The sequence below is a fragment of the Oryzias latipes genome, chromosome 1, assembly GCF_002234675.1.
Source record: "Oryzias latipes chromosome 1, ASM223467v1".
NCBI lineage: Eukaryota > Metazoa > Chordata > Actinopteri > Beloniformes > Adrianichthyidae > Oryzias > Oryzias latipes.
The window spans coordinates 31,931,720-31,956,007 of NC_019859.2; the positions used below are offsets into that span (position 1 = coordinate 31,931,720).

At 38.3% G+C, this 24,288-nt stretch overlaps 1 protein-coding gene across 1 annotated transcript in view; it reads left to right on the plus strand.

Annotated features, from left to right (window-relative positions):
- The window catches only part of sgcz (sarcoglycan zeta), a 450,656-nt gene that overhangs the window by 216,487 nt on the left and 209,881 nt on the right, over positions 1-24,288 (plus strand). Inside the window, exon 2 of the mRNA XM_023960554.1 lies at positions 11,810-12,019. Within this exon, the coding sequence (XP_023816322.1) occupies positions 11,810-12,019 (210 nt within the window). The remainder of the gene's footprint in view (positions 1-11,809; positions 12,020-24,288) is intronic.

Here is a 24,288-nt window from a genome sequence, read left to right on the forward strand (position 1 = left end):
AAACTAAATGGAGAATGATCAGATTCTCCTACATCTTTGTTTTGGACGGTTCTTCTTCTTCTGCTTTGCTGTCAGAATCAAATACTAATACACACACCCACAGTTCCCTCTAGTGGTTGTTAGTGGAAAACTACCACGAAACGGCATTTAGTTGTTAGTGAGAAAAGAAGAATTGAGCCTATTTATGTTTTTTATTAAAAATCACATGAGTTGTACCCCTGGCCAAACCACGGGGGGAAAAAACGCAATTTATGCACTGAAAAATGCAGTAATTATCTGAGTGAGAGACAGAGATAATTCCTTTTAAGGTTCTGTTCTCTGTTGTTCTTGGTTCTAAGAGCCTAATTTTAGCTACCGGTACTTCAACCATGATGGTGAAGAACATTGAGCTGTTTCAGGAGGTGTGACCTCTTTGTTTTGCTTTGAAATGTGTTAGAAAAAGAAACCTAGGAAAAAGCTTTATATTGGGGAAAATGAGAGCTAAAAACTGAAAGCTTTAAAGAAGAAAGATCATTTCAACTGTTTATCAACTGTTTATCAACTGGATAAACACTGGAATTCTAACTTGTAAACTCTACAACAAAGTTTCAACATAAAAATAAAGTTTTCAATAGTTATGTTATTATGACCTTTTTAGTCAACATATATTTTAGGAGCCATTTATGTTCACATTTACATTTTTTTTTATCATCATAGTTTTGTATTAATATAACATAAAACATATCCAATATCCCCTAATTCAACATTGAACAGTTCTGCATTTTTCAGCACATATTGTAGCAGATTAGACTTAACATCAATTTTTTCCATCAGTAAACATTTACATTAAATTACTGTAGAAAGCTTTAGGAAGTGAAAAAGTTATTCGAGCCATGTTAAATCAGCCCTCATCATGCTCTTCAGGCTTTAGCATTCAATTTAGCAAGAAATATTTGTTTTTATTCATTCAAATGTACATTCCCAGGCTTATTTATCCTTTAAGACTTGATACGGTGGTTGTTTTTTTGTGATCAAGTGATAGGATGACGGCAAGAGATGACAGCCACTCCAAACTTCCTCACATGAATGTTCTGTGTTCCTCACTTGTATTCCTCCCCCTGCTTTCTGCAGGGTTTCACTCTTGTCTGGCTGCTCTCTGTCTCATTTTGTCCTCCATTTTTAACATTCGCTAATTAATCTCCTGGGTGTGGAACAAATGACAGACATCAGTGGTTGTAGATGAATCTAGACAGAGACAAATTAGACCAGCTTTTCTGGAGCACCTATAAATAGGGATGATACGACAGCAGATTTATTTGCTCCAAAGAATATTGTTAATAAGAAAGCATTTCATGTTTGGGAAAGCTGACTGAAGGAGGAAACCCTCTATAAAGCCCAGTTTTCCTCATATATATATTAATATATAAAGTAAAAAGTGAGAGAGGCATGGAGAGGGCGGGGGCTGTTCTTTTAAGTCTTCTTATTTCAATATCAGGCCTGCAGCAGAATGCTGTTGCTGTGCTGCAATAGTGAACATCAGTGCACCAGGTCTGTATGCTGCATATGACTACGCTTCAGTTCAAAGTCAATGTTTAAGCCTAACAATGCTCCTGTAAAGTCTTTCAGAGCGTGCTGCTGCAGACTGGTTCTGAGCATTGTTTTTTTTTTGTTTTTCTTTTTGTTTGTTGTTCCGTGCATCTGCTTCAGCTATTTGTAATGTTTTTGAGCACTTGTTTGTGTGTGATCCATCCACTGAGCCTCTGAATGCCCACAGTGACAGAGCAGAATGACATGCTGTCGCAGCCAGCAGGGAGCAGACCGTGTTGAGCTGGACTCGTGTTTTACCACTGAGTCACAAACAGATTCACACAAACGGAACAATCGTGCAGATGTGAAAATACCTGGAGTTTGCAGTAAATGTAGGCATTCAGCATAAAGTCCCTGGGTGTGCTGAATTATTAAATATACAGTGATGCATTGGATCTGGGATTGCCTGAAGGCATGTTTAGGAAAATACAGAAAAAAAATGTTTTATGCCTCTGAAATTTACAGGGAGAATATGCGTCCCAAAAAAATACTGGGATTTCTCGTGTGCTGCTATATTTGTTTTATTTTGTGGTTTTATCCGTGGAGCTGAAAAACACAAACAAGAAACAGGTCAGCAATCCGATAAACTAAAGTTTACATTATTGGCAGTAAACTCCGAAAGAAAAGCAACCTGAGTCCTTGCAGGTTTAGCAATTACAAACCGAGAGTTCTAATCTCAGGATCTCTGGTAAAATATTGAAAAATCGATTGAACATTGCTTAAAAGCGGCACAGCAGGATGCAGCATTCAAGTCTCTGCACCAGAGATCTTTTTAAAAGTTGGATTGATCACAGTGTGTTGGGTCCAGGCAGAGTTCACGCCATTTCTATTTGTGATCACAATTCTTATAGTTACTGTGCCATGTGGAGCAACCCAGAGCTCCATTCTTGGAAGTCCGCCACTTAACCTGTGCTTTTACTCTGGGTCAACACTAATGCTCACATTGTTGTCCAGACAACACTCGAGCTTACTCAACTCTTTCGCCAAACCTCTACGGACCTCTTTGCTGCTGCTGAAATGTATTCTACTGTCAAATGTTCCTCCATTAAACTCTAAGCAAGACTTTGTTTTTGGAAGGAAGAAGAAAAATATTGAAATTATTGAAACAACTTTAACCCTTGTGCTATCTTAGATGACCCCACCCTTACATTGAGGTGTTCTCCCTAACATGACAAAGGGGGATAAAGGTGAAAAGATTTCAGGTAATCCATGGACACCAGTGAAGATCACAAATCATTGAAGAAAAAAGGTTCAGAGCACTGTCTAGTGGGTCTAGATGACCCAACTCCCAATGTTAAAGTGCCTAGGATAGCACAAGGGTTAAAGCACAGCTGCCAAACTACCATCTGCTGGGGCTTGAGTTTTCCCTTTTTTTTTCTTCATTGTGTGGTCACATGTGAGCTTTAGCGCTTCTTCTCAAGTCTAAAAACCCTCTCATATCTAGAAATAATTTAGAGAAGCTGATTTGTGCCCTCTGCTGCAGGTTGAACCAACATCCCAGTCATTTTATAAAACTTAAAGACCTGGAAGCATTGGAACCTTTCCTTGTGTTTCTATCTGGTCTTTAAAAATAGACTGCTAGAAAGATGCAGATCATTGAGAACCAGGAGAACTGACCTCTTCAGTCCAATTCTCTGTTCCTTATGCTGGCTACCACAAGACATACATTCTCTTTATTGCGCTTGCACTATTAATTAATCACTTCATCACTGTGGCATCAAACACACAAGTGGTGTTTTTAGGCCTGCAGGAAGCTTTCAGCTAATAGAACCTCGGGTCAGAAGTCAAAGTAGCGAATCTGCTTTTAGCCATTATGCTGCTCACAGATAGACATGGCTCCTCAGTGAACTCAAATGTGCCTCTTTTTTTAAATCTTTAAAGGCTGCCCTTCTTGACTCAGTGCTTCATCGCATCCTAGCTTATATTCCTGCTGTTCTAATAAAGTTACTCTGCCTTGCTTTGAATTTTGTTCCAATTTTAACGCTTGAAGTAGTTGTAAGCTCTCTGTTGTAAAACACATAAGAGAAAGAAAAAGTGTAACTTGTCATTTAAAAATCCGCCTATATTTTGGTCAGAGTTTAAAGTCCTAGTCTTTAATCATTTGATTTCATTTAAAACCGTTTTCAGTGGTCTTTTAACTATTATAATGCATTTTTTAGCCAAAATCTAGAACCTGTGTCGCTTTCTGGAAGATATTTTAGCAGAGCAGCAGGAGTTCATTAGAAATTGACGTCTGAGTTGTTGGCAGAACTGTTGGCAAGGAAAAAGCCCAGCCCCATTTCCCCTTATCCATCTGTTTACACACTTTCCTGCTACCTTACAGCCCCTCATAACAACAACCTAACAATACAGGTGCAAAAAAACGAAATAAATAGGTGAGCAATAACAGAGCTATTCAGCTGTACACCTGATAATTTTAAAGCAACTCAACAGCAGTGAGGCTCGGGAACCAAACTGCATCTTATCCAGATGTGGCACATGCTTGCAAAGATATGCCGATTAATCTTCTCATGCTGGTCTTGCCTTTCCTTTGCTCCCCCTAGTGGCGGAATTTCACATTTCGGTTATTTCTGTAAAAAACCATAACCCGCCACAGGAATGAGCTAGAAATATGCTTTTTTTTTAAATATCCTTGGAGGCCGTACATTTGACATGTCTAATGTAGATTTATTTTTCTGTAAGTGGATGCATTAGAATGAAGCGCAACAGGGAGCTTGTGGCTCATCGATTGAAACATCTACATCACCACTACAAGGTTTTTCCAACAGCATTTTTTCATCTACCCCTGTTTCACAATGATTTGAAAAAATAAATACTCAGAAACGCAGTTATAATCTTAAAGTTCTTTATACATGTCCTCCGTCATGAGAAAAATGCCACAAGAACATGTTAAAAACACCAACAACATTGGAGTGGGTCTTTAAATATTGCTGCAAAACTCAAATTCTCTTTATTAACATTAATTCTGCCAATGATTGTGTTCATTAAAGTCGACACATTCAGATTTTTTTCACATATTTTTAATTAAATCTAATAGTTGCATGGATTGAATATGCATGAAAAGGTAAAAAAGCAGCAGGATGCTGGTTGACACACACTTAAACTCCAGCACATTAAATCCAGCAGCTGTGCTTCTCAACCATGTGCAGATTAATTACATTTTGATATGGATTTTACCTGTGAAACCAAAGTAAGGCTTCTGATTTTCTCATGAAAAACCTGTCTGTTTACACTTTACTATCCTGCCTTGTATCCACATCGAGTCCGCCCGCACCTGTCCGTCTTCTGGTTTCACATACTGTCTTTCAGGCATGTGTGCCTTATCTTGTCCTTTTCAGAGAAGTCCACCAAACTAAGTTTGACGGCTAACTCAGAAAATGTGTATCCTATTTGAAGATGCCACTAATTTAATGACATAATGAGTGTGCAATTGCTGCTTTTCAGACTCAGCCCTGAATGCGTCACTTCAGGAGTTTTCACCAAAATAAAGAACATTCACATAGAACTATGCTGTTCAGCTCAACGGTGAAATCCGAGTGTTTTCCTTTGCTTGAAGGTTATTTTTTAAACTTTCAGCTAGAGCCAAACTATTCAGAAATAGCTGGGGAAATCCTGACAGCTTTAAACATTTTGAGCAAGGTGCTGAAAGCTTTCCGTCTGTGACAAATCTTCTGTGAAAGTTGGCAGCTTGAAATTCCAACTCTTTTTTTCGAGATGATGTTCCTTTTTTGTTGTTGTTTTTCAATTGACCAAAGGGGGAAAAAGAAGTAAAAATTAATCAACTTTTGTTTGTTTTGTTTATCCCAGTTTAGTCTCTACAGCAGGGGTCACCAACCCTGTGCCCGCGGGCGCCCATACGCCCGCGAGCACCCCTTGTGGCGCCTGCAGGGAATGCACCCAAAAAATAATTCTTTTTTTTTTTTTTTAATTGAAGCAAATATTGAACAAACAATCACGGCACGTCTGTCAATGACAATAAAATAAATGACAGTGACAATAAAAATAGGGCACGCAAATGTGTGTGTGTGTGTGTGTGGGAGGGCTAGGAGGTTTTTAGCAAACAGGTCCTGTGGCGCCCTTCATACCACTTAAAGCCCATGAAATATCCCTCAGTCTCAAAAAGGTTGGTGACCCCTGCACAGTTTTACCATAAAGCATCACACAAAACAAAATCTTTAAGTTCTATTTAAACAACCTCTAAGTGTGCAACCACCTGCAACAATGAAGTTAATTTCTGTACTATGAGCCGACACCTTCAAATGCCAGAAATCAGCGTTGAAGAGACGAGGGGTTTTGCTGACATCTGTGATAACCTGTCTCTTGTGAGCATTGTTTTTATGACTGTTAGGGCATTATGATGTTTATAAACTTGGGTCACACTACAGGGCTTCAAGGCTGTGGTGCACCATGGGATTGATGGATGACTCTATTGTCAGTTCAATTTAAGAAACTCTCTGAGAGAGAAGGAGGGATGAGTGTAGACGAACGGGGGGAGGAGGATCTAGAGGGAGTAAAAGAAGTGAGGGAAAAGAAGTGTGAAAACAAAACCTGTTCTGAGTTGTTTCGATATCTGAAACACTGGTATTTTACTCTCTGAGAGGTCTCAGCTGTGGACAGGTCGTCAGTCAGTACTAACAGGAGAGACGGACAACCATGGACGCTCACATCTGCAGCGATGAAGCATAACCAATTAACCTAACATGCATGTCTGTGAACTGTGACAAGAAAGCCGAGCATCTGGAGGAAGTTCACTGGGAAAATCCAGGCTGCTCACTGAAAAGCAAACCTGCAGGTTCTGCATCAGCTTCTCTGACCAGCCCCGCACTCTTGCCCTTGAGAAATACCCCGGCAAAACTGACAGATACGCACACATCTGTGCACCTATTGATTCCCTCTGTTGGTGCGTGCAGAAAAATGATTAGCATTCTAGGTCACCACAGAAACACACACGGCAACCATAGCAGAATAGCAGCACACACACCACTATTGATTTGGTGTGACCAATCCTACAGCTGTGTTTTGGTAGAGACTCATTTCTTTCCGCTAATGCAGATGATCGGAAGAGCCCAAAAAGCAAAAATAAAAAATCTGCTAGATTTCACAGCTAAAATATAAAACATTGTATTAAAAAAACATGAACATCCCTTCCACTTGACATTAATGCGTTGCTTCTATCCTCAGTCAGCTCATGTAAAAATGTGGTAGATTAGATTTAGTCAAAACAGAGAACATTTGTTCTACATGCATTTTTAAAAATGTGCTTTGTGTTTTTCCTTTCAGATGGTGTGAAGTGATGTTAAACAGAAGCTCTTACCCCTCCTCATTTAAATCTGTTTTTACTCTGTTCTTTTTTCCACTAAAACGGCAGCTACCTCTGATCGCAGAAATAGAACAAAATACAATAGAGTGTGATGTAATTGTACCTGAGTGTACAACATATTTAAAAGTTCCAGTCCTTCAAGCTGCAGTAATCATACACGCATTAAAAAATATTTAACCAAAAATGCTCACGGTCACTGTCTGTCCATTTTTGGTTTCTTCTCTCATGAAAATGTGGTTTTCTTTTTTCATTATTGTGATTGAACATGGCTGTTGGATAAAAACTGTTTATTAGTCCTTGCTCATTTTCTTACATTGCCTTGCTGATGGTAAATATTTCAAACAGGCTCTGATGTGTCTCTCAGGATGCCTCTGACTTGTTAAAAGTCCCTTTCCGATGAACTTTGATCTGTTTTCAAAGACAGCGGTCTTTTAATTGTGATTATGCTGTTTGTAGGCAAAATCAAAAAAGCCTGTGTCGTTTTTCTAGAACATAGTTTCTGCAGAGCGGTAGGAGTTCATTAATAATCCACCTCTGAGTTGTGGGCGGGGTTAGTGTCACATGCTTGTTTCCTTGTTTATAGACAGATGTACCCTACTTGTATCTTAACTTGATGTAAGATTCTCATGTTCTGCCATATCACAACTCAGTCATCCAAACATATTCCAATCTGGTATGTAGAGGGTTAGAAGTGTAAGAAAAAAAAATCCAAATATAAATTACATAAATTTGCACCTCTGTGGGAGATGCATAGTGCTGCTGTTGCACATCAAATCAAAGTTCCACATAAAAGTAACCAAAGTTGATTAGTGTTGTAAACTGCACTGTTGTTAAATTTCTCATGCATTCAGACTGTCTTTCTGAACTGTTGCATCATTGTCGCAACCCAAACATTTAAACTTTAATAATGACCCTCTCTGCTTGCAAAAATGCTTCTCCGTCCTCCAGCGGACTCTTTTTAAAAGCATTTTTTACATAAAAATTATTTTATTCATGAACTCCTTGCTTCTACTGGCTTGGGGAGGACTGGAGGCAGCGCATCAGCCAATCAGCAAACTACTCACTGATAAAATGTCTTTACTCCCCAGGAGTCACAGGGATTTAAGAACATGCTGAGATGCTCTGAAGTGGGATTCTTGATGTCCTTGCTCTTATAAAGCAGTGAATTTTGCTGGCTGAGAATTTTAGGATTTCATTTTCCCCTAAAAATGATTACTTTCACGGCATCCGCAGGACACATTCTTAGCTTGTGAAGATTACTGTGTAAAGATGACCTTCAATAACATCATGCTGTCTAACTCCTCCATTGTTTTAACAATACTTTCATTTGAAGAAGTTGTGTAGTTAAAAAGTGTGTGATGTTATTCCTTATTGGCTATGACTGATTTCCTAAGCCCTCACACTGAATGCGTTCGGCGCGTCAAATTTGTGTCCGCTACTTCTTTTTTGACTAGTGGCAAATTCGCTTCTCAACGCTTGTCCGAAAATGTGTTGAAAAACTTGACACTCCTGACATGTGTTGGAGGAGGTACTGTAGAAAGTTTCAGCCTCAATGCTTCATGGGAGTATTGACAGGATATTTGTATATTTCCTTTACAGTGCATGCAAACACGGATGATGTTGAGAGATCAGTTTTCTTTATTTTGAGGAGCTCAGCAAAAGCCTCAGTAATCACTTCTCCATGTCTGGGGTCTAAAGATCATTAAGAGACTCTCCCAGTATTGTGAGGTTCACCGTCTACTGAAGGAGCTGCATCTGATTGACGGACGCTTTCAGAAGGAATTCCGTCTTTGTGTGACCTAGTTTGATGATTTGCTGTTCCGCATTAGTCTAAGAAGGGGAAAAAAAAATTAGATCATGTTTTTATTGTTATCTCGATACAAATGACAAAAATATCATAAAGTTCTGGAAAACGATCATATTCTCCTACATGGTGGTTTTGGACTCCTATTGCACAGGTTAAAGCAGTGTCGTGATTGGTTGATGCAACTCAAATTCTTCCCCCAAGTTCAGATTTTTTATCATGGGACATGTAGGAATGCCCAAAATGCTCTGCTACCAGACTGTCGTGCCCCGCCCAATGCTCCAAATGCACCACAGGACCTCAGATTGTGTCTGTACAATAACTTAACATTGAAATTTGACACCTCTGCCACGCAAATTGCATTCACTGTGGTTGTAGCTTTAGTCACATGCCCCTATGGCGAGTTGACCCATACGGTTGCTACAGATTTTTGTTTTGACCCATAAAGGGTCATAGAGAAGAGCTGCCTCATCTTAAGGGGAGCACAGGTTTGCCTTGCAGTTTCCCTGAGCCTTGTTGGGCCACATGGGAAGTCGTAAATGGAAAATTTGATTATTGTACATGTAGTAAGTGTCATTAAGGATTTGTAAGGCTAACGTAGCTTGCAAACACGTATGACGTTAGAGAAACACGGATGCTACATACTATAGTTGCTGGCAAGGTTAGTACTGGCCCTTTACTGACTCAGTGCTTTTGTGGCGGTTAGTACATTATGTGAAACGTGCCCAAGGGACATCCTAAGGAAGCCCATATGAACTACGCTTTGATTGTCAAATCTTCTAACTTCTAACAGTCAGATTGCACCAGAAGGAGCTTGTGAGGAGTGTGCACTTACCACCTGAAGAGCACTCCAGCACTGTGCAGTGCGCAGTGTTTGGGGATGGGTTAAAAAACAAAACAAAAGGAAAAATCTGTCCAAAGCTCCTGCATGTCACCTACTACTACCCACTACTAGTGGCGGCCGTGGTGCAGCGGTAAGGCGGTCGACCCATGATCGCAGGATTGCAGGTTCGATTCCTGCCTTGCACGCCCATGTGTCGATGTGTTCTTGTGCAAGACGCTGAACCTTGCCTCTGGTGGTAGGTGGGCGCCTGTGTTTGGCAGCGGAGCCGCCACCTGTTTGTGAATGTGTGTGTGACTCTAAAGCGCTTTGGGCCTTGTGGGTAGAAAAGCATTATATAAGTATTGGTCATTTACCATTTACTTTACCCTCGGGTGTTGTTTAAGTGTTCTCTATGACTTGTTGCTTGCAGCATGCTCACCGAGGGACTCAACGTTGCTATTTCGTGAGGGCCACCCGTGTGCCCCGTACAGTTCTTCCCTTTTTTGCCCACAATATCTAGCCGTAAAGGTAGTTGTGACCAAGGCTTGACACATTCAGTCCATGTCTGTACGCTGTTTTCACCCCCATCCCACTAACTTTCGTTAGCATAAATAAAATGTGAAAAATGAGCAAGGATGTTACTATTAGATGCCACTTTTTGGTAAATAAGTTTATTTCTATTTTGTCCTTTGCACTTTACATACTACAAGAAAACAGTAATCAACTCTTTCCAGCTCATTTAAGTGTGTGTTACCAGTATTTGCCTTACATTTGCAGGTGCATTCGGTGTCCAGCTGTGTAACATTTTCTGATTTATGAGACATAACAACTGCTGAATAAAAAACTTCCCAATACTTATCTTTTCTTATAAAACCATCATGAAATCTTTTATTTAGAGGTTATTTAGAGGTAAAAACAAAACAAAAAGGGGTTTATACAAATATAGACCTTGGCTGTTAGAAGATACATAACCCCTTTTTGTATTGGTAAAATCTGTCCAACACAAGAGGCCTTCAGCTAACATCTCTTTGCTCAATTGTAGGTCAGGCCAAGTTGGAAAAAAAAGTAAGATTTTGTTATTTTTCTGGAGGATATGATAGACCTGGTATTTCAACCAATCATCAAATATTGTTAGTATCATCATACTGGATCATATGGAGAAAAATCATCGAAGGAAAAAAATAACTCAGCAAGTAGCTGAGGTGATGCATGCATTCTCAGCAAATAAAGGTATAAAGTGTGCAGGAGAGAGAAACAGACTGATAAAAAGAAGGGGAGGAAGAGGCAAGGTAGGAAGTAAATTAGAAAGAGTTGGAGGAAAGGAGAGAGATAGTGGTATAGAGAGAAAGGTAAAGAGATGGAGAGTTCGATGGACAGAGATAGCGGTGCCTTGCAGCTGTGTCCATATCTCTCCCCTCCAATGACTCCACCAGCAGCAGTACAACTAATGGACTCTGTCCTTCTCTGCTGCCTTATCTGGCTTCTCTCCCTCTTCTGCATCCTTTCTTCCTATCTCTCAGTACTCAAAGCTGCACTATCTTTCCACTTAACAGCTCTACCTCAATCTAATTTTTATCACTCCCTGATTTCTTTTTTCTTTCTAGCTATCTCTCTTTTAAAACTCTCAAACAATCTTTCGCTACTTTCTTATCCTTTTTGACTCCTAATATTTTTTGTATTCACCTCTCAGCCAAGATTAAAACCCCTAAAATGTGCATCAGATTTTCTTCTTACTGAATGGGGCAGTGTTTTAGAGTATGTTGATGTCTAACACACTTCAGACTCTAAAATATGTAACATTTGCTTTTGCTGAATAATGCAAATGCTTTCTTTCTTTAGGTTAATTATATTTCACATTTGAATTAGTTGAAAACTTGAAACTGATCTGTGTCCCTTGTTTTTTTAACATGATCAAAAAATATGATGTTTTTCACGGCCTTGGGTGGAATTTTTGAAGTATCCATTCACCTTTCAATGTTATTCGGTAGGTCTTATGAGGAGAATGGAACTCAAACTTGTGACTAAGACGCAGAAACACTTACAGTCAAGGGTTAGGCCACCATCTTTCACAGTCTTATCCAGGGGTTAAAGTGCTGTAATTGGTTGAAAAATGTTTGGTATATCTCTATTTGAAAGCATTCATTAGAGGAATTGTGCTTTATTTTTTAGTTTCCATGTTACGAGACACCAGGGGACTTTAGTATGAAGCTGCTCCTGACTGAAAGAAAATCTCTTGTACGTGTAAATGAATACATCTCAGTGATTAATTGTGTACTTCTGTTTGTGTGGTTTTCAGATGACACAGGAGCAGTACATCCTTGCAGCCCAGCCCAACCCTTTGCACCATCGAGCAGCGTCAGTGTGCGGTGCGCAGGTTTACCCCGCAGTGGGCATCTATGGGTGGAGGAAAAGATGCTTGTACTTCTTCATCCTCCTCCTCCTCGTCACGATGATCGTCAACCTGGCACTGACCATTTGGATCCTTAAAGTCATGAACTTCACTCCGGTAAGACCTGAATGTGCATGACCTAGAATAGTTTGGGGCATTTCCTTACAAAGAAAAATCCAGTTTGATAGGTAGATACTTTATTCTTAGTGTCACATTGTCACCTCTGATTGGAAGATTGCAGGTTAGGTTCCCACCTTGCCCACCCGTGTGTCAAAGTGTCTTTGGGCCAGACACTTAACCTTACATTGCTCCTGGTGGTTCTAGGTTGGCGGCAGTGTTTGGCAGTGTAGCTGCCATTAGTGTATGAATGTGTGTGTGTGAATGGGACTGTAACTGCAAAGCACTTTGGGCCTTCAAATAAGTCAGTAAAGCGCTACATAAGTTTATGCCATTTAACATTTACCAAAAAGGTATAATAGAGTTCAAATAATCTAAAATATGCCTAAGCATAACAGAACTAACTTAAAGCAGTTTTAAGGGATAGTTTTTTTAATTAAAATAATAAAATAAAAGGACAGTGATACAATAAGAACAAGTTTGGCTATTTTAAAACTTTAAAAGACTAAATTTCCATCTGTAACTCCCTCTGCTTAAATTATGTATGTACATTTTGTTTGATTCAACAAAGTAAGTGTTAAAGCCTTGTTTGAAATATATCTAGAACACCTTGTACCTTAAATCATAGGCTGACTAAGTTTATATACCCTGGAGGTTTGGCCATGTTGACACAAATGAGCTTGTTTTTAAAAGTGTCGTTATTTTATCTACATTCACTTAGAAATTTACACTGGATTGCTTTGAAAATGATGTGTTAGTGACAGATAGGTGACAGTACCATTGCCTGTTTATAAAGTACCAAAGATGTAGCAATGTGTTGCCTTGAAACATGGCCTTTATGATGTTCAAAATAAGAGTTTTTGCCACTGCAGGTTATGTAAGAACAGATCATGGTGGAAGTCTGGAGACATGGTGCTTTTTCAAAGAGTAACTACTCTAACACTTAGAGTAGCCTTGCTCATACTGTATCATAGAACAAGATCTCAAATCTCACATAAAATTAACTTCTAGCTGCAGTTGTAATGTAAGGGCAAGCTGTAATTACTGGGGACAATTTTGTTTCTTCCACCCGTTTTCATGCATTATTGATTTCTTCTGCTGTGTTTTAGTATGAAGGTCTGCAGAAACTGACCCTCTTCAGGGCCCAGCTTTCAAGGAACAGCAAACTCCTTTGATATCCTTAAAAGGACATCCACTACTACCTTATTTTGTAGACTCACGACACACATTAATATACATCATCCCCCAAAAATGAAATCACCTTCATGCTTGTGTTTTTTGAGCAAACTAAGTATTCTTTTCAGATTCATGCTGATAAACATATATTATTTGGTCTTTTCATAAGCACTTTTATTCTGCTCAAACTTGAAGGACATATTTGACTTGTGTTATAGTTTAACCTTGTGATCTTGTACAGAGTTTGGAAGAAAAAGAAATCTGGTCTTTTTAAGATAAGCTAATATGGATAAACGGATTTTCTTAACTTGGAAGTCCAGCATCTCATAGTTTTGGTAATTATTGTCATTTTTAACTCTCGAGACACTTTCAGCCGTAGCAGACACAGTCAATGGATTTCAAGAGTTTTTCTAAAAAAGGCAAGCCTTCATTTAGTTAGTCCAGATCAGCTCCTACAGTACATTGTTTGTTGGAACCCTTGTGCTATCCTATGGGGTCAAGATGATGATTGGCGTGTTATCCCTGCCATGACAAAGGTGGATAAAGGTGGAGAGGATTTCATATAATCCATGGAAACCAGTGAAGATCACAAATCATTGGTAATACGGGTCATAAGGGTTAATAAGGACCATCCATCTGAAAGTGTTGACCAGTTGCAACAACTTTTTGATTGCACACAAAAAAAAGCCAATATTACATGAAAAATAAACCCTAATACGTAATAGTTGTTGCACACCAGTAACTAATTTTGCATATTCAACCCATACTTTGGAGGTTGGTGAGCCCCCAATTCAACCTTTCATTCTGTCAACCAGTAAGGTATGTGGTCCCATTTTAGAGCCTTGGGTGTGACTCCGTTTTAGATTTAAGCCCATAGTCTCTATCTGAGGACAAACGCTCTCTGTAAACAACTGAAATGGATGACTGCCAAAAAAAGGAAATAGCAATATTTTGTCCTATAAACTTTACATGTTCACGTCTGTGCCTCCTCACTATTCCACATCTGCCGAAAAGTCATTAAACATGTTTGTGATTCCAACTTTTTGGGTTTTCTTTCTTTTATGGTTTTCTTTCACAGTTTGGTTCACAACGTTTTCTAATGAATCATTTTTCCACCCACTCATCCATCCATTCAAAGCGAGAAAATGAATGGAATGGGTTGATCGCACACAAAGGCTGGAGATGTAGTTCCAGAGTTAAAACTACTTTTTATGACAATTTTCTAAAAGACGCATGCAGAGCTTCTGTCAAAATTGCCGAAGGTGAAGCGAGGAAAAGCTCTGAATTAGATTCTTTCACTGTGAAGTAAAGCAGCGACCTGATGAATCAGAGTGATGTGTACATTGCTCTGAAAAAAAAACATAGTTGTGGCAGTAATCGGGGAATTATGTATTATTCCTGCATGTGATGTGTGAACACGAGATGCAGAACTGTAGCAGAAACTGTATGAACTGTATATATCATTATAAGAGAAAAAAAAATCACAAAGAATAATAAGGTAAATGCATAGAGAGAGAGAGAGAGAGACCTTGTATACAGGATGAGATACAGTAGTGCACAATGTTCTGATCATTAAATACAAGGTTTTTTGCAATTTTATTCATGTGATAAGTGTATTCATATTTAGACAAAGTTTTTTCTAAAGTTTTTCAAAGTTTTTTCCCATTGTCTTGGGATAAGTCGGAATATGTATCGTATTGTGATGTGTATCGTCATACATATTGCATTCACAAGACTCTTGCCAATACACACCCCTATTTAGGAGCGGGACTCAACAGGTCCCGACTTATTTTAAAATCCAAAATTCAACAACCAAAGGCAGATTAAAAAACTGCAACAGAAGAAAATTCATACCCTGCAACCGCCGATCATCCACTCATTGAACACCAATACGTAAAACAGAGTCAGGCTTCACAGGGTATGGAGGGTGCCACACTTCCCTTGTGGGTACCATAACCATTCGACCTGCAACAACCGTTCGGGGTCCTTCGACTAGTGCTGACGTCACATTATGTGATTGGCTGTATGTTAGTCTGATGGCGTGTCAGATAGTGATTGGTCTGGACAAATTACTGTAGTACCATAGAAGAAGATATTATGTGTTCTGTTGTACACAAACAGAGCTACGACATAGAGCGAGGTTATCTCCTAAACATGCTTTTATTATTATGATTATTATAAAGTGCATTGCAGCCGAACGCACACTATAACCAAGGACCTTCCCTGCCTGCGAACACGAAGCCACGAGACTCCAGCTGCTCTCATCCGAGACACGGTTGGCTCGCGTAGAGCCGGTTCATTCTAACAGCCACAGATCTTTTTACAAAGTGGGTTGTGGCAAAATCTCTTTATAAACATTACAAAGAATAATTTCAGACACAACTTATGAAGGAAAAGAACTTTAGGTTACAAAAGGAAGCGTGAAATGAAAATATGTAGAGCCCGAGCAGATCTTCATGCTACGTAGTTTGCCCAAGTGGGGCTACTGTAGTGTCATGTTATCCTCAGTCGAAAGGACCCCGAACGGTTATTGCAGGCCGAATGGTTATGGTACCTACACCCTCAGCTGCAGGCGAGCACCCAAGCAGAACGCTCTCCAAATCCAAAGCCAACGACACAAAAATGGGTACAGCGCATTAGCAGTTAAAATAGGTATTTTAAGCAGCTGCTGTCACGCAGAAATGGGAATGTCAGAAAGTTGCTGGGAATAGAAAACAAGCATAAACGCAAATTAAAAAAAAGGCTTAGAGGCAAGAACAGGGCTCGACCGCTGGCATACCAGACAGACTGTCCATCATCCAAAAAGGGGATCGCGCTGCGCTCAAATGCAGGGGCCGTGATTACACCCAATGTTATTCCTTGGCTGTTATGTGGAGCTAAAAGGAGCCATGACACCGCCAAGACAACTCCCATAGAAAAACTACCACTGCTACATTACCTGCAAGTAATGTAGCAGTGGCTACATTACTTGCAGTGCAAGGCTACCCGGAAGTGAGCAAACTAGGTTTACCAATCCATTTTAGGGACACACATAAACAAACACCACTACACCTCGATGCAGCCCTATTTTTTAATGGAACTCTTGCGAACAGGTTTTATTTTTTTTTAAAGAAATAAACTTTGACCTAATGTTTCCAGTGCTCTGTTTTTCATTTTATGTTGTTCTTAAACCACCATGTGACTATTAGGTAACATCCTGTTTTCAATTATACTTCAGTGGCAACCATACCTTTGTTTTGAACAAATGTAGTCACAGGGTTTCTGAACTCCAAACACCGCAGCTTCTGTATTTGCCACAGCACCGTAAACAAGCGAACAAAAATCACATTAAAAACACACAAAAACTGTCTGAGATAAAACATATGACACAGGGAACAGTAACTGGAAAAAGTAAACAAAGAAAGATTGTGATGAATGTGAAAGATGAAAGCTGTGCATGGTTGAGTAAATGTTTATTTATGTGTGTGTTGAAAGATTCATGCTTTTCCACTGTCCTCCACCACTAAAGACCTGATGGGGTTTGTTTCAGCATCCCATGGAGGACAGCTCCTAAACACAAAGTCTTAAGGATATCTGCAATGTATGCATAACCAGGAAATAATATGGATTTGTTCTGATCCAAAGAAATGAACGAACGCAGTTATTTAGTGTATATTGTAGTTTCATTTAAAAAATCAACATAGACAGTGTTTAAAGTTAAATGTGTTTCTGCATCTTTAAGTTTTAACCAAGAAAATACTTTCTAGTAGTTCCAACAGTACTTTGCAAATAAGGGTCAATAAAGTGTCTGGTGTTGTTTAAGCCCAACCTTGGTCTCAACTTTAAATCAATGTTTTGCATAAATCTGGAGCTGCACCGACCTTGTAGCCACTCTTGATCATGGAAGTCTTTTGTAAAGCCAGATAAATCTTAACTTTGTAGTCTTTACCCTACTACTTTATTCTGCTATCTGACCATAGAGGAGGAAAATTATTCAGTAAATGCAGATGCATGTCTGTATCTCTATATGAAAGGTAGGTGTGAATGGTCTGTTTGACCTTTCAACTCCTGTCAAAACAAATCACATTTACTGTACAGGTTTATCTTTAAAGAAGTTTGGCCTGAGGAAAGTTTGTGTTTATTTTTTTGGAGTTCAATCACAGTTTTCTCATCAAATCGTGTTGATCTCAAGACGGTTTATCCTCAGCATGATGTCTCAAAATGAGAACTGTTCATTCATATAATCATAAACAAGGTAATAAATGGGTTTACATCTAGAAATTCCAAATTGCTGGAAACCAGATTCCTGATGTTTATGTGTCGTTAAGGATTCTATCACCAAACTTCTTGATCGACCAGCATAGAATGTGGAGATTGCTGACATTTGTAGAAATCCAAGAAAAAACATCTTTATTGTTGTGTTTTTTTTTCATCTTTTAGTTGTGTAGTTATGTATCATAAGAGTTGTGGGAATAGATAGAAAGTGTGTCTGCTTTCTGCTATCTTCAGGTATCTTATGTCATGATATTTATCAAGTTATTCTATCAGTGGTTATATATAAGACATGAGCTCAACATTATTTGGAAAATTTGCTTCTTGTGGTGCTATAGGTTTCTAAAATGTTATCCTGAAATTGCACTTTAGCTTTCATGTTACTCATATTTGTAAAATGTTTTCTGCATGTTATTATTTCTGTTTTATTTTTCTTATCTAAATCAGAATTTCTTACCATGCTTTTTTAAGAAATGCAAATGAAAAACAAGACAATTAGGTAAGACATTAATGAAAATGCAATAGATGCCTTTTCAAAGAAGACATTGTCTTCATAATTGCTTAGAAACCCACTTTTCGGGAAGTTTCTCTGTGCCTCCACCACTGCCACTTCCATCATCACCATCCAAACCACGTCCGTCTGGTTTCAGTATAATGAAGGCTTTTGCAAAACTTTTGTTTTGTTTAGAGTTCCAGATGAGATTCTCATTGTTAACTGCTCCTGAAGAGACAGTTTTGGCAGTAAATTGGAGTGCAGGGACTTGTGGGGGATGGACGAATTGAAGCATGTGTGTGCTTGCAAGAGAAAGAAAGCCAGAAAGCTCACATGTGTGTGTCTTTGCAATTATGCAGCAGTTGGTGCTGATCTCTGTGTGTTTGACTGTGTGTGACATTTCTCTTTTGTGTGGATCCAAACCTTGGAGCTTTGTATGTGTGTAGGTGTGTTTGTGCATGCGTCTTCAACCCAGTGCTTTGAGCCCTTGCTGTAGAGAAATTCCATTTCATTGTCACTCACAAATCAGGCTCCTCAATTTCTGGTCTGCACCTGATTGGTTAACATTATTTTGTCTTCCAAGAATCATTCGAAGTGTTATGCATAGGATGTAGCCATTAAAGGTCAATAAAAACTATTATTTCTGTAGGAGTTCATATTATTTCAAATTCATTCATTCATCTTCTTCCATTTGTCCCTTTCGGGGTCAAGGGGCTGGCAGGGGACACCCTGGACAGGCCACCAGTCTGTCGCAGGGTCACACATATCACACACCCATGCACACTCACATTCACACACACAATTATTTCAAATTAGTTGTGTAAATAAGCAGAATTCAAAGTCAACTTTGAATTCCCTCCAGTTTGTTGAAGCTGCTGCATGAATCTATCACAGCCTGCATTGGCGGGACTTTACCATCTTATCTCTGACTAACAGCTTTTTTTAAATTTTCATGCTAAAGTTTCAATCCTTTCAAAGATCGGCCTAAACTTTGTTTAAAACGTTTGGGTGAAAACCTTTTTAAATGTTCTTTAAAACTTTTAAACATTTTCCTCCACCTTTTTGTAAAAAGCAAAACTAGCATTTGTAGTTAAACTTAAGTATGAACTCTTTTGACTTATATCTGTGATTATAAAATGAATTATAAAGTTATCTGACTCTGACATAATAGGATATATTATTGAAGAAGTTAGTATTCGGAGTTTAATGGAAATTTAAGTCAGAGCTAAAGTGCTTTACAGTTATACACACTCCCGTTTTCTTAATAATCCTAATTTGTTTTTTTCATTATATTTCTTTCTGTATCGCAAGTTATTTAACGAGCTGCAGACAAGTGCGGCTAGTCTGCAGCTCACCACTCCCCATGGGGATGCGGAGAAGAATTTCCCCATTGTGAGATAAATGAAGTATCAATTATTGTTATTCTTCTTGGTAACGCTTTCTTTTACAGTACAGTACTTACAATGTACTTAAGTGGTATTTACATGGTACTTATAGTGTAACTACTGGGTACTTTCAGGGTACTTTTTATGGAATTTACTGGGTACTTACAGTGTGTTTACATGGTACTTTCTATGGGACTTTACTGGGTACCTACATGGTACTTTTTGTGTCTACTCTGTACTTACATGGTACTTACTGTGTATTTATATGGTACTATTTGGTTCATACCTATGTGGTACATACTGGGTATTTATAATATTCTTACTGTGTATTTACATGTTGTGCAAAGGTGTCTTTTATGGTACTTACCACATGTAAGAACAAGGTAAGTACAAATAAAGTACCTTGACCTTTAGGTCTGCACTCACTGCATGTTTCATGGTATTTACCATGATTTACCACAGAAACTACCCCTTAAGTACACTGAAACTGTAACTGTAAAAGAAAGTCAGCCCTATTTCCACTCAACTACATGGTACTTTCATTACTAAATACCGGGTATGTTCACTTGAATATTACTTGGTACTTACCCCTTAAGTACAATGAAACTGTACTGTAAAAGAAAGTCAGCCCTATTTCCACTCTATTACATGGTACTTTCAGTAGTAAATGCTGGGTATGTACACGTATTACCTTCCTGTGCAGTGTACATACACACTAGGTCTTCTGACCTCACCAAATGAGACAATGCTAACTTGTTGGTAAGGGTAAAGTAACTACATTGTAAAAAAAAATATACTGGCCTGATTACTTCTTGTAACATGAGGCAAGTTTAAAGAGAAACAAGACAGCAGTGAAAACAACAATCTTTAATATGATACGTGTCTGCAGCATACAATATGTCATCACAATGAAATAGGTTTTAAGTACAAAACAGTACAAAGGAGAATTCTAAAAAACACATTATTGGCCTGAGGGTCGTGCTTTTTGTCCATCAAAATTCTTTCAGCAGAGTTTGGTAACGGTGCAGGACTTCTTCAGGGTTTGTAACTGCAAGAAAATTCACAATATGAGCTCAAGTGAACATAAAAAGCATAACGACTTTGATGAAATACAAAATAAATTTTACTTATTTAATCATTTCTGTAATGAGTTTGATAAATTTCTGTGAATTCTTTATCGCTTTGACTGTAATGCTTGAAATTAATAAATTATCCTCATTTATGAACATGATAATAAATTATTCATAACTTTATATTTTAGTTACATAAACAAGAACAACAAAAAAGAAATCAAAGAAAAAAAAAATCAAAATTGCCATAAAAAAATCTAATTTGTTTAGACAAAGAATGACAAAAGCAATGTTTTAATTGGCAATTGCTGTGTGTATTTCTTCTTTATAAATATTATTCGCACCTACAATTTGCATTAGCATGAAAAACATGGCAGTGTAAAAGAAAAGGAAAAAAGAAATAAATAGGCAATTTCAAATTCAACACAGTTATTCACAAAAATATGTTTTCATTTTCAAACAGTTACATTCACTGTTGGGTGGTATTGTTGTCTCTATCATATTTGAAAATAAATAAATAAAAATAAAATAAAAACGGCGAAAGAAAAGACAATGGGGAAAAGGCAGTTAAACTCTTCATTAATGTAAATAATATGTCCACTTGGTGGATTTAGCTTACTTTTGCTTACTCTCCTGTGGCTTCACGGATTCGTCTGGAATGTCTTCTTCACCATAGCTGATCTAAAGCGGTAAAAAGACGGAAGTACGTCATCATTATTTTAAATAATCGCCTTTTTTTATTTTCCCAGAAAGACGTGCGCTCAGTCAAACGAGCACAGAACAACAGAAGTTATCATTAAGGCTACGTGCTTGTTTTACAGGTGCCCCTCTCCTGGTAAGTAACAACAATATTTGTAGATTTTCATTACAAACTTTGAAAATGTATACATGAAATAACTGAAATTATTGCAGTAAGGTAGACATGCTCTTACGTCACGTTTCAAACACAGAGATAGGGGCTTGAAATCACGAAGTTAGCTTCTTTATAAAGTTTGATCAGTTTAAATATTTACATGTAATTTATCCAATATTTAAAAAAAAAAAAACACTAGTTTACCTGCCAGATGAAGAGAAATTCAAACTGTTGCGCGCGCCTCGAGGCTCTCCGGATTAATCTGCACGTTCACTTTGGGGGTAGTTGTGCTGCATTCAAGTGCGCTGGGAATTTGCAACTTTACTTGCCCCGAGCTACTTAACAAAAACAAACACTCGGGGGGTTTTAGTATTAAAAGTAAATATTTAGCCTTGTTGTTTTACATATTTTCCCTGACATTATATAATATATATTAAAACAAGTTCATTTTTAGAACAATATTTAAAAAAAGTTAAGTTTTGAATAATTTATTATCATGTTTTTAAATGAGGATACTTGATTAATTTCAAGCATTAAAGTCAAAGCGATAAAAAAATTCATAGAGATTTATCAAACTAATTACAGAAATGATTAAATAAGTAAAATTTATTTTGTATTTCATCAGAGTCGTTATGCTTTTTATGTTCACTTGAGCTCATATTGTGAATTTTCTTGCAGTTACAAACCCTGAAGAAGTCCTGCACCGTTACCAAACTCTGCTGAAAGAATTTTGATGGACAAAAAGCACGACCCTCAGGCCAATAATGTGTTTTTTAGAATTCTCCTTTGTACTGTTTTGTACTTAAAACCTATTTCATTGTGATGACATATTGTATGCTGCAGACACGTATCATATTAAAGATTGTTGTTTTCACTGCTGTCTTGTTTCTCTTTAAACTTGCCTCATGTTACAAGAAGTAATCAGGCCAGAATATTTTTTTTTACAATGTAGTTACTTTACCCTTACCAACAGGTTAGCATTGTCTCATTTGGTGAGGTCAGAAGACCAAGTGTGTATGTACACTGCACAGGAAGGTAATACGTGTACATACCCAGCATTTACTACTGAAAGTACCATGTAATAGAGTGGAAATAGGGCTGACTTTCTTTTACAGTACAGTTTCATTGTACTTAAGGGGTAAGTACCAAGTAATATTCAAGTGAACATACCCAATATTTAGTAATGAAAGTACCATGTAGTTGAGTGGAAATAGGGCTGACTTTCTTTTACAGTTACAGTTTCAGTGTACTTAAGGGGTAGTTTCTGTGGTAAATTCATGGTAAATACCATGAAACATGCAGCGAGTGCAGACCTAAAGGTCAAGGTACTTTATTTGTACTTACCTTGTTCTTACATGTGGTAAGTACCATAAAAGACACCTTTGCACAACATGTAAATACACAGTAAGAATATTATAAATACCCAGTATGTACCACATAGGTATGAACCAAATAGTACCATATAAATACACAGTAAGTACCATGTAAGTACAGAGTAGACACAAAAAGTACCATGTAAGTACCCAGTAAAGTCCCATAGAAAGTACCATGTAAACACACTGTAAGTACCCAGTAAATTCCATTAAAAGTACCATGTAAGTACCCAATAGTTACACTATAAGTACCATGTAAATACCACTTAAGTACACTGTAAGTACTGTACTGTAAAAGAAAGCGTTACCCTTCTTATTATTATTATTGAGTTATAAACGGGCCAATCAGATGTCTCAGTAAAAGCCATTGACTGTAAAAACAATGGACAGCTCAGCCCCTCCCTTCTCAAAATAGGTAGTTCTACACAGTTCCATATTATTGAAAAATTGTGACTGAATTGGCTTCATTCTGCTCCCTCAGTCCAGTTCAGTATACAGTCAATGCCAAGCACACTTCACACATGAGCTAGCAGAATGCAAACTAAACCTGCGATCTTCCAATCATAGGAGTCACCAAACCCGCCTATCACTGTTTCAAAAAACACTATAAGAAAGTGACAGAATTATTAGACTTTTTTATTGAGTAAAAAAAAATTTAAAAGTGCTAAAACAATGTCATTTGGACGGAGTTGATTTTCTGTTGTTCTGCTTATGTGGGAAAAAGGTCAGGGATAATGCCCGGAAGCAAGCGTCCTCCACTTCGTCCATTCATTCTGATAATGGACACCGACAAGGGCACCATCCTGCTTACCATTGTCACTTTTGAAAGAGAGTTCTATTAAATCAAATATAAATACTTTGATCTTCTTAATTTTAACAGGGAGCAGATTATTAAATGTGTTGTGAAACATTGTCATGGTAACAGCTACAGAGCCTGGACCTCACTTCTGTATGAGAACTAACCAGCAGGCAAAAGTGATATCGACTTTTTGTTTGCTTTTATTGCAAGAAATATCCACCATTTACTCCGTTTTAAGCATTACAAGGCAGGTGAAAAGCAATTTAAAATTAAAGGCAATATTGCTGTTGATCACATGATGGACTGGTATGTTCATAATAGAGGCGTTTGAAGGACAGAGATCTTTTCTGATAAACTACGAAATAATGTATGTCCACCAAGTCATTAATATACTGGATATTAGGCCAATAGAACAATAATACGGAACATTAAGACTATTTGACTGGAACTTATTTTTTAGGTGTGTCATGGCTAGCAGAACAATATTGACCCAGACGCTGAAACCAGGAAAGAGACACAGGTGAGTTCTGGCATGGTAAGAAAATGGATTTAATGTTCAGATCCAGATACTCACAGGTGAGTATGAGAGGCAGCAGACTCCGAGGGGACCCCACGACGAGGATGAAGGGTTCCTGTAGGCTCGTGGCGTCACTGGTGGCTTCGTCCGTGGATCCTGGTGAACAGCAGGTTCGCCAGAGGCTCGTGGTGGAGAGGGGGATCAGCAGAGGCTCATGGTATGACCGGTGAAGCACACAGTGCTGGGTTCCAGATTAATAGCAGACTCAGGCGACCACTCGTGGCAATGGATTCCATCAGGGGCAAAGAACTGGCGATGAATACTGGTCCTGGAGCTCCTTTTGAAGGCAGGC